We start from the raw sequence: 12,508 nt of genomic DNA on the forward strand, positions 1-12,508 counted from the left end.
CGAGATACAGGGTGCAATTTTTTATTCAAAAATATAATATATATAAATGTTCCCGCCGTCTGTCCCGCCGTCTTTTCCGCCGTCAGTCCCGCCTTCTGTCCCACCGACTGTCCCGCTGTCTGTCCTGCCGAATGTCCCGCTGTCGATTCCGTACATAAGGGTACAATGAAATTGAAGTTGAAAACTGTATTTTATAGATTTCATTTATTTATTGGAATATATGATTACCGAGAATTAAAACAGCAATATCTCACGTGCTCTCCTCTGATTTCTTATCGACACGAAAAGTAGACCAGTCTGGTACGTCTATCGCCTATCGCCTATCGCCAATCGATATCAGTATCCAAATAGATGAGCTAAAAGCAAATCGACAGAGAAATACGGATCACAAAATGGATTTTGGGGACCTGCTGCGCTACGCGAAAAAAAATAGTGATGCGGTCACCAAGGAGGTAGTGGGTACCATGCAGATGTCCAGTTCGTTCATCGAGTGAGATTTTATGCTCGGTGAACGCGATTGCGTCTGCATTCCCTTTGTGACCCAAAATAATTTATTTTTCTCCTCTATCGCCAGGGGCAGGGGAAGTACTACAGCACCAAGTATTCGCCTCCCAAGAAGCAGTCCAAGGAGTCCAAACAGCTGTCCAGCAACATCCAGAAGTTTCTCCAAAAGAAGGAGGCCGAGGAGGCGGAAAAGAAACGCCAGGAGCGCCAGAAACTCAACGATCTGCTCGCCAAAAGGGACGAAAAGTCCAAGAACAAGATACGTAAAATGCTAAAGGTAACCAAGTCGGCCAACAAATCAGTGCTGGAGGATGCCAAGGACTACGAGGGTGCCATCGACGGCCACGAGGCGGGCGAGGGTCAGGGCGATGACTACGGCTACGTGTCCACTGAAGCGAATGCCTTTTACGATAAGTACATTGAAAAGGTTCGGGATGTACAGGAAGACAAGGGATTCACGCCCAGCAGGCCACAGTCGCTTAAAGATCTCTCTGGGACAAAGGAGCGCGTGAAGGCGGCCATTACCAGGGAACGAGAAGAGGCCAAGAGTCACATACGTCAGAAAAGCAGCACAAGCACGCTGCCATCCAGCGCTACCAAGTCGAAGGAGTCCTCCGTGGCCCGTTCTTACAGTACCTCCAAGACTCTTTATGATCCGAACGCAGAGAAGCTCGAGGAGGAGCGCAAGAAGCGGCAGGAGGAGGAGCAGCGCAGGGCGAAGATAAAACGGCCTGCTCAACCGCCGCCCATGGACTTCCAAGCCTTGCTTCGCTTAGCTGAAAAGAAACAGCACGAGCCCGTTGTTTTTGAGGTGGAGAAAAAGAAGGAACCGGAGCGTTTGTTGTCGGCCCGTGAGAAACGCGAGTTGGAAGAGCGCCAGCGGCAACAGGAGCAGCGCGCCCAGCGGCTCAAGATGCGCGACAGTGAAGGCAAGGAGACTCCGAAATCCATCCCCAATCGCATGGAGCCTAACGGACGCATCCCCAAGCTGAATCAAGCCAAGCCAACCAATGCACCAAGTGATAGTTTTAAAAAACCAACTGCCCCACAGCCAACGAAAAGCAACGCGAGCTCCACCAGTTTATCCAGTTCCAATTCTCATTCCTCCACCAGTCGCAGTTCTGTCTCCAACTCAAGGCCCGCTACTAAATCAGCTCAAATGACTTCTCGACCTGGCGCAACTGCATCTGCGGTGGGAAAACCAAGCCCCAGCTCTAGCAAGGATGTCCCATCCAAGAACCCCTATGCAGCTACTTCCCTCAAGGGAACTGTAAGAGAGTTTCCACCTAGGGATCAGTCAAGCAACTCATCCTTGGATCGTCGAAAAATTCCGGCAGCCGCAAAGACGCGACAGACTCCTTCCTCGGATGTTCAGAGATCACAGGGCGGACGGCAATTCCCGCCCGCAGATGTCAAGAGACGAAGAACTAACGAGCCGCCAGTCACCAAGAGTAAATTGCAAGCTTAATATTAAAAATGATTTTCGATTTCATATTTTGTTCTATTTTTTAAGGACGCATTTACGACGACGATGATGAGGATGAATACGATTCTGAGCTGGATGACTTCATAGATGATGGCGACTGCGAGGAGGACATATCTTCCCACATCCGCGACATTTTCGGGTATGATAAGCGTCGTTATCAAGGAATAGACGACGACGATCGTGGCATGGAATCCAGTTTTGCACAAGTGCAGCGCGAGGAGTTCATCAGCAAGAAGCTGGGTACGTAGCAAAGCACATTACCAATAAAAACCCATAGTAATGATTATACATTCGCAGGAATGCAAGAGGATCTCGAGGACATGCGCATGGAGGCGGCGCACAAGAAACAAAAGAAGCTCGTGGCGAAGATCAGCTCACGCTCCTAGGACAGTATTTCATCTCGACGTGGGCTAATCCGCCGCCATGTGGAGTTTCCACCTGATTTACCTCTTTGGCTTAGAAACAAAACTTTAAGCCCACACATTAGTTTTTGTTTTATTACCATGCAATGAGATGAAATGCAGTGCTGATCTGAAGGAAAACAGGACAGGAAAACCAGAGAAGTGCAAAGAAAAAAGCGAAATGCAATGAAGATTTGTTTGCTGAAAAATAGCTTATTTTTATATCATATTTTAGTCGAATATCCATGATAAAAGCCACAATGTTTATAGCGGGCTCATATTCGGTATATGTACAAGTACATATGTAAACAATATATAATTTTGTGTGCGGACGACTACATCATGTAGCCATAGGAACAGTTGGAAAATTATTACAAATAATGGAAAATGAAAACTTTCTTGCGTTTATTAAAGTTATTAAGTTACTCTATGATAGACTAAGAAGCTCTTTAATTTACAATTCTCGTTTGTTTTTATACAAATACAAAATTTAAAAAAATCATGAAGTTTCGACATTGGTTGATTTGAAGACAGTCATTTTGAAATCCTTATGTGCGTTTGGCATTTAATGGAAATCCATTTTGAAGACCTTACTTCTTGTCCTTGGCCTGGAGCTTTGAGTGGATCATGTCCTTAAACTGCGACAGAATCTTGTTTTCACGCTTCTGTCGCTCCTCCTTGCTGAACATGGCCAGTGCTCGCTTCTCGTCGGCGGAGTACAGCTGGTTCTCCTTGCGGATACGGACGGCCTCCATGCGACGATGCCTGCTGCCGCTCATTACATATCCCACGGACTCGAAATTGGCGATTTCATCGGATGTTAGGCCGATTTCACCACGGCGGGGAATCCTCTTGCCCTCGGCAATGTAGGCAGCCATGGCGGCACCTTCTCCTGGCAGCAGCGCCTTGCCGAAGTCCTTTTGATTAAGGCTACCGCCGGGTCGCAGCGAAGGTCCCACGTCCTCGTCGTTGTGCGAGGCACTTTCCTTGTTCTTCGACTTGCTGGCACTGGAGGAGGAGCTCTTCTTGGACTTTTCCGCCTCTGACTTACGCTTCTTTTTCTTCTTTTTAGACTTTTTGTCCTTTTTGCTAGCGGAGGACTTCTTCTTTTTAGGCTTCTTGATACCGTCGGCTGTCTTTTCCAGCCAAACATCTTCCTCCTCGGACTCATCTTCGCTGTCAGAACTGGAACTGGAACTTGAGCTGCTGGACTCGTCGCTACTGTCTTCGCTGCTTGACGAACTGGAGGAGGAACTCGACTCTTTTTTGCTCTTTTTCTTTTTGGATTTCCTTGACTTTTTCTTTGACTTCTTTTCAGATTTCTTGTGCTTGCTCTTGCCCTTTTTCTTTTTCTTCTTGGGTCCTATGTAAGAACCCTTCACCAGCTCCACATCGTTGGTTTCCGGCCGGGATGGGCTCTTGCCCCAGACCTCTGGCACGCCTTCCTCTCCGATGCGAACTCTCTGGTTCCTGCGGGCATTCACAGCCTTGGAGTCACCTTTGAATTGGTGGTTGGACGATCCTCTGCCTCTGTGCTGCGACCTGGACGATGGTTCGGCGGGATCATTAATGAAACTACCTTCGGGAGCCCTTCCCCGGAAGGGATTCTGCCGCCTATCGTTGTTTTCATGATAACGATCGTTGGGCCAGCGTTCCACGGATTTTGGGCGGGATTTGCGGCTTCTGGACGGGCTTCTCGAGGAACTGGATCTATCACTACTGCTGCTGCTGTTGCTTCTGGAGGGTGAGGAGCGCGTTCTACGGCGTCGAGGCTCTGCATCCTTTTCTCTGGAGCGACGTGAGCTGCGATTGGAAGTCCTTTCCCTGTGGAGCTCCCTCTCCCTGTCTCTTTCCCTCTCTCGCGAAACCGATCTCCTATGCTGCGGTTTCTGGTAAGTCCTTCTTTCCGAGCGGGAACGAGCCCTAGAATCGGACCGGCGACGTTCCCTCTGCCTGCTGCGACTCCTGCTGCGTGAACGCATGTGGAAAATACAAGTTTTTCTCAATTTCACCGGAAAATGCAAAACAAACGTTTGTCGTTATGGATGAGCAGACTATGATAGCCTACCCAATCGATAGTCGCCGCTCATCGATAGGCAACAGCTGATTAAGTGATTTTAGCTGTAGAAGGTCACACCAAAACGAACTTTGCAAATTTACTCGCCAAAATAAAGTTTATTTATCGCCAAAAATGCTGTAATTTAAATTTAACATAACATATAGGATAACTACCACGTGCTACCAATGGCACGCATTACTTGGAGGGGTCACTCCACTCAGGAGTTGCTGTAAGCTTTGAAATATCCCACTCCACAAACGTATCACTATTTTGCAATGTTTTTATTTATTGTTTACTTGTTTAACAGATCGATTTTGCGGCTTCGTTGGTCATATATGAAGCACTGCTGGCACTCCTTAACCTTCAACGCCCACATGAACTCCTCCTACGCCTCGGACGTCTGCCTGACCCCCATTTTTTGGTTTGTGGACAACTACACTCACTGCCTGGGACCGGTAACACTATGCAACATACAATTTATTGTTCATATTATTAAGCTCTTTGAATTTGTTTAGTTTTTTGTGGTTGGCGTGGCTGCCTTGACTACTTCAGTCGTTAGTATTGCCTATTGGATTGGCTTGCCCTTTTGGTGGGCCAAAAGTCAGTTGGTGACCTACTTCCTCCTCATTGTGGGCAACTGGCTGCTGCTCAATGTGGTTTTTCACTATGTTATGGCTGTGATCACGCCGGCGGGTCATCCGCCGGAGGGCGTGTCGCTAGTAGAAGCGGTTAGCATGTGCGGCAAATGCATAGCTCCCAAACCACCGAGGACTCATCACTGCTCCATCTGCAATCGCTGCATCCTTAAGATGGATCACCATTGTCGTGAGTACATGAAGGTTTCTAGAGGCTTCCTACATTAATTTTCATATATCCCATATATAGCTTGGCTCAACAATTGCGTGGGTTATGGTAATCATCGGTACTTCTTCCTCTACATGACGTACACCACTCTGGGTTGCCTGTTTCTTATATTGTTTGGCTTGGAGATTGGCCACAAATACCTATGGCTGGATCATGGCGAAAACTGGACAGAAATTGAGCCCTTAGAGGGGCAGCCAGTCAAGTTTAACCTCAGTGGGCACATCATTCCAGTGGTAAGCCATTAAAGTAACTTGTGCTACTTTCTTTATTTCATCTTTCTTTTTCTCTTAACTTCAGACACATCCGAATGAGTATGATGAATTTATGCTGCCTCCAGCCGTGCATAATCTTCCAACACCCATTGTGGATACGGATGCCACTTCGCCCGGTCGACGACGAGCGCTTTGGTTTATGGCATTCACAAACGTGGCCGTGGTCTTGGCTCTCGGTAGCCTCTCCATCTGGCACGCCAAGCTAATCACTCGTGGCGAGACAAGTGTGGAGGCTCACATCAACGAAGCTGAGCGAAAACGTCACCTCCAGCAACAACGCATTTATATAAATCCCTATAACTTTGGCACCAAAAAGAACTGGAAGCTGTTCTTGGGTCTGGTGCGGGGCAGATCCTTTTGGCGAACTGTGCTGCTTCCCTCCTGGCACAAGCCCGAGGGTACTGGGCTTAGTTTCCACACGGTAAATGATGCTCCCTTCGAGGACGAGTGGCCGTAATTCCAACATAGAAGCCATTGTGATTTCAGCAAGTCAATATTATGTTAATAGTTTACGTTTAAGCTCAATGTAATAGGAATCAAAAGTTCTTAATTAGTAAAATGTAGTATTTTAAATCTTCTACTCAAAACTGTAATGCCGTGAAATGCAAAGGCATGTACTTTGTTTCCATGACGACTAGGACTAGGCACAATGACGCTTTTATACTACTACTAGCTTAATAAAAGACACAACTAGCATACAAATCGTTTTTCGTTGTCCTTGACAGCCTGTGCCGGTATGGCAACTTGTTGCCAGGACAAGGTTAAGGCTATGAGTTTGTTCAATAAGGCATAGAAGAACTCAAAACCTAAAGATGTCGAAGGCTTCCGGATCAGAAGATGAGCCTCTGGTGCCAGATGACTTTGATGATGACTTCTACAAGGAACTATGCGACAAAATCCCTGAGGTATCAATCTGGAAACGTAATAAAAATATGTAATAAGCATATTATTCATAGGCCACCAAAGCTCTGCGGCAAAAGGATACTCCCAACAATGCGGACAATGTCCAGAGGTTGCTCATCTGCGGCAGTCGCTATAAAAGCGATCTCAGACTTGAGAAGGAACGCTCCCAGGAACTTCGAAAGGAGATTGAAAGCCTCGAAGAGCGCTTGGAAAATGCGGCTAAGGTCACGAAAATGGACATGGCCACCATTGAGGAGCTACGTGGAGTCATAGGTAAGTAGTTCTCAAGTATATGTAAACAAAAAATGGCTATAATAATAGTTTGCATTGGCAGAGGGTGCGTGGAAGCAGAAGGATGCTGCTCAGATTCGTGAACAATCCGCTCAGGACGAGGTCCTAAGTCTGCGCGAGAAACTGGATGAATCAGAGCAGATGGTGGCCCATCTGAATGAGAAACGGCTGGCCATGAGTAAGCGGGACGATGGCAAGGAACGGGAGCGTCTCAAAGCCGAGATTGCCGATCTCAACAAGCGATTGCAATTGCAACGGACCTACGCCACGGAACTGGACCACACCATCGAAGGATTGGAGGCTAAAAACAAGGAACTGCTCAAGCTACTGGATGTTCGTTACATGATTATTCCGTTTTACCATAAAACTATTTTACATGTATTTTACATATCAGGAAACCTCCAGCGATGCCTGCAACTTGAAACGCAAGAGTGATGCCTTGACCAAGGAACTTTCTACGATGAAGACCGAGGAGTCACGCTACCAGGAACAAATTTCCCAAATGAAGTCCGCCAACGAGCACTTAACCAAGGTGAAAGTGCGCCAGAACCTGCAGATACTGTCCCTCAAGACGAACCTAGAACACCTAAACACCCAGCACAATGCAGCCAACAACAAGCTGGCCAAGATCACAGTGGACTTGGAGTACACAGTGCAGGAAAGGGACAAGAACAAACGGGCTCTGAATCAGCGCATCAATCTACTGAAGGTGCGCGAGGATGAACTGATTAAGGTGCGCCAGGACAATGGGAAGCTGGCCAAGTCCCAGGAGGCGATTGCTCGGAAGTATGCGGTATTAGACGAGGCCAAACGAGAAGTGGAAACACTGAACATAAGGCTAAGGTAAATGATCTATATTTGATAAAAGATAGTCTACTAGAAAATTTAACATATGTTACAGAACCCAGCTGGGCACCCAAGACAAGGAGCTGGAGTCGATGCGCCGTGTGGTCCATCACTTCGAGAAGAACAACGAAAACTTGACCAAGGAGCGGGATTCCCTGAGGCGGGAACTGCAGGCGGAGCACCAACAGCTCGAGCAGAGCAATGCACTGCACCAAGAGGCGCAGCATGAAGTTCGTGCTCTTAAGGACACCATCACCACGATGGACACCAAGCTGAAGAAGCTCAACGAGGACGCCAACAAGCTCAAGAAGGAGAAGACCAAAAAGCTGGACGAGATTCAGCACTGGATAGACAAATTGGATGCGTTGCAGAGTAAGTCTTGGAACCTAGTGATCTGTAAGATGATATCTGTAGCACACTTTTTCCAGATGAGATGCACTTGAAGGAGAACTACGAGATCGAACTGAAGCGCACCATCAGCGACTTGGAAGCCAAGTGCTCCAAGTTCCAGCAACAGCATGATGGTCTTGCAGCTGAGCGCCAGACCCTTCAGCGCAGTGTCCAGCTGGCCGATGAGGAGCGGCAGAAGCTGCGCGATCAACTGATGAATCTGCAGGCGCACGTTGAGAAACTTAAGGCCAAGATCGGGTACAGGGATGGCGAGATGTCCAGGCTCCAGTTGCAGATCGATCGCATGGAGAAGGAGCGTCGTCTTTTGCGCAACGATATCCGGCATGCCCAGCTGGGTCAGCAACACACCAAGGCGGAACTGCTGGACAAGCGGAAGGAGAACGATCGGCACGCCAAGTCGCTGCAAGAGGACGAGCAGAAGCTGGCGCGCCTGCGCAAGGATGTGGACAACCTGATGAACGAGAAGAATGCCATCAGTGCGGCGCTGACCAAACGCAACGAGGAGTTCGATCGACTCAAGCACAGCCAGGAGAACCTGCAAACGGTTTACGATCAGACCCAGAGGCAGTGCAGCCAGTGTCAGGACGATATGCGTCTAATGGGCGTGGAGATAAAGAATCTGCGTACGGAAAGGGATGTCCTGCGCGCGGATAGAGAGAGTGCAGCGGATCTGCGCCAGGAACTGCTGCAAATGCATCGCATGCTCAACCAGGAACGAATCAAGGCGCGTGCCCTGCAGGATGAGATGGTCACGCCCATGAATGTGCATCGGTGGCGTCTCCTGAGCGGCAAAGATCCAGAAAAAATGGATCTGCTCGGGCGCATTAGCATCCTCCGAAAGCAGTTGCTCCAGCAGAACGTGGCCGCCTCGGAGCAGGAACGGGCGCTCAATGAAGCCCAACAGCTCTATGCGGCCTTGAGGGAGTTCATGCTCAAGCTGCCCAGCCATAAAGTGCGGGCGGAGCTCAACAGCGTTAAGGTATATCCAGATGGGATTGCTATAAAGTATGAGATCTAATTATTCATCTTCCAACAGGCTAACCTATCCGCCAAGGATCGCAAACTGAAGGTTCTGAAGGCCGAGCTCAGTGCCCGCGAGGCAGACGAGAAGTCCAAGAAGGAGAAGCTGGAAGAGATGCGTGTTAGCTTGGCTCTAACCAAGACCCAACTGCTAGAGGAGAAGAAGCACAAGCAGAAGCTTCTTGAGGAGCGACAGTTGCTGGAGCAGATGCATTGCTACTCCGCGCCCGCCCAACTGCCTAGGACTCTGGGTGCGGGTTTCAAGATGGTCAGTAGTCTACTCTAATACTACTAATACCTTACAATATATATATATATATCAACAAAACACTGATAATGATAATTGATAAATGGTAATGTTTTCTTTAATATTCTGAAAGTGAAAAAGATACCCTATCGAAGTTGGAGGTTTTCCTCCATATGTACATATATGTGGATACCATCATCCAGCTTGTGGAGATTAACTTTCGCAGGTGGCAGACATGTCGAACACCTGTTCCGTGAATTCATCCTCGGTCGCCTTGCCATTGTGAATCGAGAAATCCCCCCTGCCATCGAAGTTCTTCTTGTTCTGCAGATGATGCAGGCGCAGTTGCTCCTGGAAGCCATCTATCAGGTGCTCCCTGGTCTTGAGGTCGATCTCGTTGATCCTGAGCTCAGCTTTCATGGCCTTGAGTTGGCGGGTCTGGCGGCGATTGATGCGCTGCTGGATGCAGAGCTTCTGGCGCACACTCGGATCGGGGAGATTCGCCATCTGGCGCTTGAACTCCTCGTGAACGTGCTTCAATTCGGCCAGCTCCTTGGCCTTGTTTTCCTGTTCCACGGATAGCCGAATGTTGCGCTTCAGCAGCTGTTGAATCTTGCGGATCAACTCGAAGCGGCGCGGATCCTTGCCCAGCAGGACTCGCCAGCGATGGATGCGACAGGGGCGGGACAACTCCTCCGAGTAGGCGGATACCTTGAGCCTCTCCTGGTTGAGCTGTCGCTCCAATCGAATCACATCATGGCGCATGGCCGCCTTGTTGCCCACCTCGCGCTGCATGCATTCGTGCGAAGTTCGCAGGTTTACCACTTCCAGTTTGAGCAACCTGATGTCCTCCACCCTTTGGTTGTACTGCATGGTTCCCCGATCGATGGCCTTCTGCATCATATCCAGTTTCTCCCTTAGCAGACGCACCTCATCATTCCTCCTAACCATTTGCAAGCCCACCAGACTCTTCTCTTTGGTGACCTCGTCCAGGGCGCAGGCCATGTGCTTAAAGCGCTTTTCATCGGTATCGATGGTGTGGGCGGCTTGTTCCACCCGGATCTTCATCTCGCGAAGATCCGTCTTTGTGCTGGCCAACAGGCGACTTTTGGCGTGAATCTCGTTCTGCTTCTGCTTCACAGTTCGGTTCAGCTGCTCAATCTGGTTCTTCAGGCTGGAGATCTCCTTTTCGTTAATGGCCAGCGAGCTGGTCATCTGGTTGATCTGGTGCGTCAACTTGGTCATTGTGTTCTGCAGCGTGGACCGGTCCCTCGAGCACATGTCCATCGTCTTCATTAGCATGACCTTCTCCGATTGGATCACTTCCATCTGCTTCTTGACGTTCGTGAATTCCTGCTGCTTCTGCTGCAGCTCCACTTGGAGCACCTCCAATCGCTCAGACTTCAGGGCAAGTGTCTCTGTAGGAATCCAGTTCGAATCAATTTCAATATCTAATGCTTTTCTTCGCATGCTCACCCTCGATCCCATCGATCTTCTTGTAGGCATCGTTGAGCTCCAGGCTCTGCTCCCGCTTTTCTCGAGCGATTTTCTGCACCTGCAGGTCCTTCTCGTCCAGCTGCTTGTTGGCTCGAAGCAGATCGGTTACCAAATCCTGCATTTGGTGGCGAATAGACGCGATTTCGTGTCGTACTCCGGCCACAATGTCATTCAAACGGGTGATCTCTGCTCTCAGCTTGTCCCGCGAACGACCTATTTCCTCCTTTTGGCGGATGGCCTCATTCAGCTTGGCGGTGGCCATCAGCATCTTCTTCTCCTGGACCTTGAGCTCATTTCTAAAAGGTCGTAAGGTAGTATCAATACTATTCTAGAAATATGATACTCACTGATTGACCAGAACTTGATCGTTGAGCTCCGTGTTCTTCTTGGCCAGCAGGTGGAAACGTCGCTCCAGGATCATCGAGTCGTCCGCCTTCTTTTTGGCATCCCGCTCGGCTGCACGGCGCGCCAATTCGAGATCTAGCTTGTCCCGTTTCTGGGCATCGTTGAGACCCTCGGATACCTTTAGACTCGTTTGCAGCTTGTTCTTCTCATCCTCCATGATTCGGAGGGACTTGGTCAGGGTATGGTTCTCCCGCGAAAGACGATCGCTGCGCTGCTTTAGTGCTTCGTTGGTGGCAGCCAGCTCCGCAAAATCCTTCTCGGCCGCCTGGAGGTCCTCGTTTTGCTGCACCACGGCGACCAGCTCCTTGTTCAGATGCAGCAGCCGATCCTCGTACCTATCCTGCTCCACATTACATCTGTGCTCCAGCCGAAAGTTGTCCAACTCGGCTTTCTTCGCCCGCGCATTGAGCTTGGAGATAATCTCCTTGTATACCTCAATCATGACTTCCACCGACTCCGAGTAAAGGCGGTTAGTTTGCAGTCGCTTCTGGTGGTCCTTCAGCTCGGCAGCCAGCCGATCGCGCTCCCGAAGGACCAAGCGATGAAGTTGGAGGTCCTTGCTGCGAAAAGGATCAGTTCTAGTAAACTAGGAAACCTCACTGGGGGGTATAGTAGATGAGCTCACGTAGAGATTGGCACCTGATCGGTCGTGCCTTTTGTGATATTTGATTGATCGCTGCGCACCAGTGACATCAGCTGCAGCTGCATGGTCTCCTCCCGATTCTTGGTCGCGTCCTCGTTCCGCCAGGCGTCCTCCAAGGACTCACGCAAGTGCTCCATCATCGCCTCCGAGATGGCCGTGGTCCGCAGGGCCAGTTGCAGCTTCTCGTCCGCCGTTCTCACCTTCTCATGCATTGCCCTGCCCTGCTCCACCTCGCTGGCGTAGTGCGTGTGCAGTCTGGAGAGGATGTCCACATACAACTTGACCTTGCCCGCCAGAAAGGGGAAGCGTTCGCTAAGACTTTGCACCAGCTGGTAGGAGCTTGAGAAAAACTTATCGTTAAGATCACGCAGTAGATTTATCTGCGCCGGCTCCACGCTCTCCCGGAATCGCTCCTCCAAGTTCATCATCGAAACCGACTTGGAATTCACAGAGGTGGACTTAATGAGCCTGGACATCTTGCGCTTCGAGGATTTCATCTTCAGGGTATCAAGCAACTAAGAAAAACAACCGCCAAGGATTGCAGGATAACGAAGAAATCCTCCCGAAAATCAAAGAAAAAAAATTCAAAATCAACAAAAAAAATTGTTGTGTAATCAGTGTGACGTTCTAGTGTAATACATTGTATTCAGGATTGCCCC

The 12,508-nt window shown here is 49.3% G+C and overlaps 5 protein-coding genes across 6 annotated transcripts; 3 read left to right on the forward strand and 2 right to left on the reverse strand.

Annotated features, from left to right (window-relative positions):
• The first annotated feature begins 302 nt into the window (after positions 1-302).
• Positions 303-2,893, forward strand: LOC6729826 (protein SPT2 homolog). 2 transcript variants are annotated; one of them, XM_016177648.3, is made up of 4 exons: positions 303-452; positions 575-1,955; positions 2,018-2,230; positions 2,288-2,893. In XM_016177648.3, exons 1-4 carry the CDS (start codon positions 393-395, stop codon positions 2,374-2,376), a joined length of 1,743 nt encoding a protein of 580 aa, XP_016036526.1. In that variant the 5' UTR covers positions 303-392; the 3' UTR covers positions 2,377-2,893. The 2 variants fall into 2 exon arrangements, with proteins under 2 accessions (XP_016036526.1, XP_002105129.1); XM_002105093.4 differs by having other exon boundaries at positions 305-455.
• Positions 2,770-4,485, reverse strand: LOC6729827 (NKAP family protein CG6066). The gene has a single exon (XM_002105094.4). The coding sequence runs from the start codon at positions 4,371-4,373 to the stop codon at positions 2,982-2,984; it is 1,392 nt and encodes a 463-aa protein (XP_002105130.2). The 5' UTR covers positions 4,374-4,485; the 3' UTR covers positions 2,770-2,981.
• Positions 4,486-4,488: 3 nt separating this feature from the next.
• On the forward strand, positions 4,489-6,288 carry LOC6729828 (palmitoyltransferase ZDHHC16). Its single transcript, XM_016177649.3, has 5 exons — positions 4,489-4,679; positions 4,758-4,905; positions 4,966-5,275; positions 5,336-5,547; positions 5,612-6,288. The coding sequence occupies exons 1-5, from the start codon at positions 4,636-4,638 to the stop codon at positions 6,041-6,043; spliced, it is 1,146 nt and encodes a 381-aa protein (XP_016036527.1). The 5' UTR covers positions 4,489-4,635; the 3' UTR covers positions 6,044-6,288.
• An 80-nt stretch (positions 6,289-6,368) lies between these two features.
• On the forward strand, positions 6,369-9,373 carry LOC27207590 (cilia- and flagella-associated protein 58). Its single transcript, XM_016183273.3, has 7 exons — positions 6,369-6,491; positions 6,543-6,762; positions 6,824-7,113; positions 7,175-7,623; positions 7,682-7,998; positions 8,055-9,016; positions 9,074-9,373. The coding sequence occupies exons 1-7, from the start codon at positions 6,399-6,401 to the stop codon at positions 9,341-9,343; spliced, it is 2,601 nt and encodes an 866-aa protein (XP_016036528.1). The 5' UTR covers positions 6,369-6,398; the 3' UTR covers positions 9,344-9,373.
• A 21-nt stretch (positions 9,374-9,394) lies between these two features.
• LOC6729829 (cilia- and flagella-associated protein 58) lies at positions 9,395-12,496 on the reverse strand. Its single transcript, XM_002105096.4, has 4 exons — positions 11,832-12,496; positions 11,149-11,766; positions 10,781-11,097; positions 9,395-10,722 (listed from the first exon to the last, which is right to left on the reverse strand). The coding sequence occupies exons 1-4, from the start codon at positions 12,344-12,346 to the stop codon at positions 9,518-9,520; spliced, it is 2,655 nt and encodes an 884-aa protein (XP_002105132.2). The 5' UTR covers positions 12,347-12,496; the 3' UTR covers positions 9,395-9,517.
• Between the last annotated feature and the right edge of the window lie 12 nt (positions 12,497-12,508).

The sequence above is a fragment of the Drosophila simulans genome, chromosome 3R, assembly GCF_016746395.2.
Source record: "Drosophila simulans strain w501 chromosome 3R, Prin_Dsim_3.1, whole genome shotgun sequence".
NCBI classification, from domain to species: Eukaryota; Metazoa; Arthropoda; class Insecta; order Diptera; family Drosophilidae; genus Drosophila; species Drosophila simulans.

Excerpts from the sequence above, each read along its gene's own strand:
- LOC6729826 (XM_002105093.4), top strand. The coding sequence starts at position 393 with ATGGATTTTGGGGACCTGCTGCGCTACGCGAAAAAAAATAGTGATGCG. Across the intron at positions 456-574 it reads ATGCGGTCACCAAGGAGGTA|GGGCAGGGGAAGTACTACAG; the intron begins GTGGGTACCATG and ends CTCTATCGCCAG. Across the intron at positions 1,956-2,017 it reads CGAGCCGCCAGTCACCAAGA|GACGCATTTACGACGACGAT; the intron begins GTAAATTGCAAG and ends CTATTTTTTAAG.
- LOC6729827 (XM_002105094.4), bottom strand. The coding sequence starts at position 4,373 with ATGCGTTCACGCAGCAGGAGTCGCAGCAGGCAGAGGGAACGTCGCCGG.
- LOC6729828 (XM_016177649.3), top strand. The coding sequence starts at position 4,636 with ATGGCACGCATTACTTGGAGGGGTCACTCCACTCAGGAGTTGCT. Across the intron at positions 4,680-4,757 it reads CACTCCACTCAGGAGTTGCT|ATCGATTTTGCGGCTTCGTT; the intron begins GTAAGCTTTGAA and ends CTTGTTTAACAG. Across the intron at positions 5,276-5,335 it reads TAAGATGGATCACCATTGTC|CTTGGCTCAACAATTGCGTG; the intron begins GTGAGTACATGA and ends TCCCATATATAG.
- LOC27207590 (XM_016183273.3), top strand. The coding sequence starts at position 6,399 with ATGTCGAAGGCTTCCGGATCAGAAGATGAGCCTCTGGTGCCAGATGAC. Across the intron at positions 7,114-7,174 it reads AACTGCTCAAGCTACTGGAT|GAAACCTCCAGCGATGCCTG; the intron begins GTTCGTTACATG and ends TTTACATATCAG. Across the intron at positions 9,017-9,073 it reads CGGAGCTCAACAGCGTTAAG|GCTAACCTATCCGCCAAGGA; the intron begins GTATATCCAGAT and ends ATCTTCCAACAG.
- LOC6729829 (XM_002105096.4), bottom strand. The coding sequence starts at position 12,346 with ATGAAATCCTCGAAGCGCAAGATGTCCAGGCTCATTAAGTCCACCTCT. Across the intron at positions 11,767-11,831 it reads GATCAGGTGCCAATCTCTAC|CAAGGACCTCCAACTTCATC; the intron begins GTGAGCTCATCT and ends TCCTTTTCGCAG. Across the intron at positions 11,098-11,148 it reads GATCAAGTTCTGGTCAATCA|AAATGAGCTCAAGGTCCAGG; the intron begins GTGAGTATCATA and ends ACGACCTTTTAG.